This window comes from Colobus angolensis, unplaced genomic scaffold (genome assembly GCF_000951035.1).
Source record: "Colobus angolensis palliatus isolate OR3802 unplaced genomic scaffold, Cang.pa_1.0 Scaffold476, whole genome shotgun sequence".
NCBI classification, from domain to species: domain Eukaryota; kingdom Metazoa; phylum Chordata; class Mammalia; order Primates; family Cercopithecidae; genus Colobus; species Colobus angolensis.
The window spans coordinates 664,258-669,202 of record NW_012118221.1 but is presented as its reverse complement, the minus strand read 5'-3'; the positions used below and the strand labels follow the sequence as shown (position 1 = coordinate 669,202).

At 39.7% G+C, this 4,945-nt stretch overlaps 1 protein-coding gene across 1 annotated transcript in view; it reads right to left on the bottom strand.

Moving 5' to 3' along the window:
• The window catches only part of LOC105523812 (probable ATP-dependent RNA helicase DDX46), a gene marked incomplete at its 3' end in the record, with an annotated part of 63,641 nt that overhangs the window by 23,966 nt on the left and 34,730 nt on the right, over positions 1-4,945 (bottom strand). Inside the window, exons 8-9 of the mRNA XM_011958819.1 lie at positions 2,458-2,536; positions 505-587 (exon numbers count right to left, since the gene is read on the bottom strand). Coding sequence (XP_011814209.1) covers positions 505-587; positions 2,458-2,536 — 162 coding nt within the window. The remainder of the gene's footprint in view (positions 1-504; positions 588-2,457; positions 2,537-4,945) is intronic.

Below are 4,945 nucleotides of genomic sequence, written 5' to 3'. Positions count from 1 at the left end.
TGAGGTCAGGAGTTCGAGACCAGCCTGGCCAACATGGTGAAACTCCATCTCTACTAAAAATACAAAAGTTAGCCAGATGTGGTGGTGGGCACCTGTAGTCCTAGATACTTGGGAGGCTGAGGTGGGAGAATCGCTTGAACCCAGGAGGCAGAGGTTGCCACGAGTGGTGATCGCTCTCCACTGCATTCTAGCCTGGGCGACAGAGCAAGACTCTGTCTCAAAAAAATAAAATAAGGCTTAAGGTCTATTATTAGCACTCCAATTCTAGTTTTACTGGTGTTGGTCTTACATGGCTAAGAAATGCCAGTATAAACACCTCCTGAAGAAGTTTTATGAGGAATCTGAAACATAAATATGTGCTTCAATACTCTATGTCCCCAGTCTTCTGTATTACCATGCAACAGAAGTGTGTGTGAATTTCAGAAACCACATGAACATTTCATTCTCATGGCAGCTACAAGGTTATATTTACATTTCAAAACACTTAAGGAATGTAATGATTACCTGGGGTTCAAAACCCATGTCAAACATTCTGTCTGCTTCATCTAAAACAACATATGTCACTCTTCGAAGATTTGTGACCCGACCTAAGATGAGAAGAAAAATAAAGACAAAAAGAAAACTAAAAATCAGTCCCAATTCATTTTATGGCTACCAAGAACTTTTAAAAACTGTAAAGGAAACTAAAATGCCTGACTTAACCAGAGGGGTAAGTTAGGTATCTTTAAAAAGTGAAAAGAAATTTTGATCTAAAATGTCTTAATCTAGTGACAAATACTTTCTGACAATGGGTATATGAGGCCCTTTATTTTGTCAAACTCGTCTCTTGCATACCATCATAGGGCCTGAAGAACCTGTAAAATTCAGAAAACAGCCCTCTCCAAAACACATCATAAAACTAAGACTGAGATGAAGCATCGAGCCACATCAGCCATTATCTGACAGCATCACCTAGAAAAAAACATATTAGAGATTACAGCGTATGTGTGGAAAGCAAGTTCTAGTGCTATTTTAGACACAGAAAATGCCTCTCTATATTATTTTACAACCTACTTCATATATTTAGAAGCTTCTTAAATGGGCACGTCAAACCCTTAATGAGAAGCTATTCGACAGCATATAACTTTAAATACCAAAACACATTACATAAACACATTTTCCATACAAAGATATAAATCCCAATTTTATTAAGTGAATCCACTGACTTAAATAAATGCCAACTGGCTTCCTAACCAGTGAAAACAAAATACATACACAGGAAACCTCTTCTAAAATATTAACACAAGCATTGCTATCAACTGTTGAATCAATCTCCTGGCAAAAACATGTATAAGAAGTTATTTAAAAATAGACCGAAATGACAGACAAGAGAAAAGGGTAAAATTAATCAAGATGAATTTCAGAAGACTTAATGCAGCATTGAGAAAAAAAAAAACAAGGGATTATTTAATCAGCATTCAAACCAAAACTTTCCATATGCTAGACAAGCACAAAGACTTCTCAAACAATTTCGATGTCACTTTGCCAACTTCATGTACAATTAGAATTAAGTTCATACAGAAATTCAAGCAGAATACTATTAAAAACATGCACTAACTCACAGTTCTTAACACTCTATTATGTACATACTGAATATTGCAACAGAAACCTCTGAGAACATTTTCTTCAAAAAATAAAAAGTGCCAAAATAAGTGCTATCTAATATTTAAGTATTCCACACTAGTATTTGTAGCCCCAATTAGTTTTGCAAGGTCGGGAACAGCATTAAATTACCTACCTTTGATGGTTTAAGTCTCGGAAGCCCAGTTCTATAAATCTTGAAGGGCCTTTCTCCACAGAAGTTAAATAATGTCAACAGTTTAGTAAGAGTTTTGATAGGGAATAATTTAACAAAGCATAACATTTGAGCTACAAACATGCAATATTTACAAAAGATAAAATTTCTTGAAGCTGCAATATCTTAATTTATGTAGTATTGTAAGAAAATACTAGCTCATGTGTAGAAAAAGTCTAAATTTTGTAATAAAGAAAAAGCTACTACCCTATTCTTTTACTAAGCAAAGCCAGGCCAAAAATGGATTAAGAATCCAAGTTATGATCAAACAGAGTTACTTCTGAAAAAAATTTTTAAATTGCAAAAATATCATTAATGCTTATAATAATCAACTTGTTCCAATACAAGTTTTTTTTTTTTTTTTTTTGAGACGGAGTCTCGCTCTGCCACCCAGGCTGTAGTACAGTGGGGCGATCTTGGCACACTGTAAGCTCCGCCTCCCGAGTTCAAGCTATTCTCCTGCCTCAGCCTCCCAAGTAGCTGGGAATACAGGCTACAAATTTTAAGATATTGCAACTTTAAGAAGAAATATAGAAACCCTTTGTTGGTTTCTTGCATCTGTTTTAACAAAAAAATGTAAAGAATTCAAAAGGAAAGACACCAAAAAAATACCCCTGACTTACCACTGTTAGCTGCTAACATGTCAATCATTCGACCAGGTGTGCAAACAATAATTTCAGCACCTCTTTTCAGCTCAGCAATCTAATAAAAAAGATGAAACTTAATAGTCTATCACTAATGCTTACTTAAACACTAAAAAATATTACATTTAGTTCTTGCCTAGTCTGGTAAGAAGACTTCAAAGTCTTCTGCTTAATTATTTTGAATCTCAGGGCACTACTAAAGAAACAGCAACAGCCAGACGCAGTGGCTCACGCCTGTAATCCTAGCACTTTGGGAGGCTGAGGTGGGCGGATCACGAGGTTAGGAGATCGAGACCATCCTGGCTAACATGGTGAAACCCCCCGTCTCTACTAAAAATACAAAATTTTAGCCGAGCGTGGTGGCAGGTGCCTGTAGTCCCAGCAACTCGGGAGGTTGAGGCAGGAGAATGGGGTGAACCCGAGAGGTGGAGCTTGCAGTGAGATGAGATCGCACCACTGCACTCCAGCCTGGGTGAAAGTGTGAGACTCGGTCTCAAAAAAGAAAAAAACAGCAACAACGTGACCACATAGTGCCATAAATTTGTAACAAATAAAAACTAAAGAATTTTGCAAATTTCATTTGCCACTATCCCTCAAAACCAAGAAACAAACTTAAGAAAGCAGTTTAAAAAAAAAAAAGTGATCTTCTTTGAGCCCAGGAGTTCAAGGTTGCAGTGAGCTATGATCACATCCTTGCACTTCGGCCTGAGCAAGAGCGAGACCCTGTCTCAGAAAAAGAAACTTCTAAGTGACCACATAGACTAGTGTTTTTCAAATTGAGGACTGTCACATTAGTGAATCATTAAATCCTTTAACAGTCATAATCAGCTTTGTTTTTTTTTTTTTTTTTTTTTTGAGACAGGGTCTCATTCTGTTGCCCAGGCTCTGTTGTCCAGTGCAGCAGTGTCATCATAGCTCACTGCAGCCTAGATCCTGGGCTTAAGAGATGATCACTTTTCTTTAAAAACTGCTTTCTTAAGTTCGTTTCTTGATTTTGAGGGATAGTGGCAAATCAAATTTGCAAAATTCTCTAGTTACCCACTGGCTAGGACTATAGGCACTTGTTAATTTATTTACTGTTTTAAGAGATGGGGTCTCACTATATTGCCCAGGCTGGTCTCAAACTCCTGGACTCAAGTGATTCTCCTATTTCAGCCTCCCAAAGTGCTGTGATGACTACAAGTATGAGCCATAGCGCTCAATCACAACCAGCAGTTTTTAAATGAAATGGAATGCAAAATACCAGAAGTCCCTTAACATCACAAAATTTTTGTTTGGCATTTATATAAATACAATGTGCAAGCACGTACCATGTTGTTTTGTAAGTGTATTTCTACAAACTACAGTCATGAAAAATCATAAACTTAGAAAATGAAGTTCAAGTAATTAAAATAGCACTGGAGTTAACAAAAGCAAATATTCTTGAAGTGTGTTCTTGTAACAAGAGTCCTAAGAAACAGTTTTGTCGGCCGGGCGTGGTGGCTCAAGCCTGTAATCCCAGCACTTTGGGAGGCCGAGACGGGCAAATCACGAGGTCAGGAAATCGAGACCATCCTGGCTCACATGGTGAAACCCCGTCTCTACTAAAAAATACAAAAAACTAGCCGGGCGACGTGGCGGGCGCCTGTAGTCCCAGCTACTCGGGAGGCTGAGGCAGGAGAACGGCGTGAACCCGGGAGGCGGAGCTTGCAGTGAGCTGCGATCCGGCCACAGTACTCCAGCCTGGGTGACAGAGCGAGACTCCATCTCAAAAAAAAAAAAACAAAAATACAAAAATTGGCTGGGTGTGGTGGCGGGTACCTGTAATCCCAGCTACTTAAGAGGCTATGGCACAAGAATTGTTTGAACCGGGGATGGAGAGGTTGCAGTGAGTCAAGATCGTGCCAGTGCATGCCTGAGGGAAGAGGCGGGAGGCTCTGTCTCAAAAAAGAAAAAAATAAATAAAAAATTTCAAAAGCCAGGCATGGTAGCTCATGCCTGTAATCCCAGCACTTTGGGAGGCTGAGGCAGGCAGATTACCTGAGGTCAGGATTTCAAGGCCTGCCTGGCCAACATGGTGAAACCTGGTCTCTACTAAAGATATTTTAAAAATTAACCAGCCATGGTGGCGCACACCTATAGTTCCAGCTACTCAGGAGGCTGAGGCAGGATAACTGCTTGAGCCCAGGTGGCTGAGGTCACAGTGAGCGCAGTGAGATCGCACCACTGTACTCTACCCTGGGCAACAGAGCAAGATTCTGTCTCAAAAAAAAAAAAAAAAGCAGTTGTATAATTTAAAGGGTAAATTTTGATATGTAAATTATCTCAATAAAACAATTTTTTTTTTTTTCCTCTGTCGCCCAGGCTGGAGTGCAGTGGCCGAATCTCAGCTCACTGCAAGTTCCGCCTCCCGGGTTTACGCCATTCTCCTGCCTCAGCCTCCCGAGTAGCTGGGACTACAAGCGCCCGCCACCTCGCCCGGCTAGTT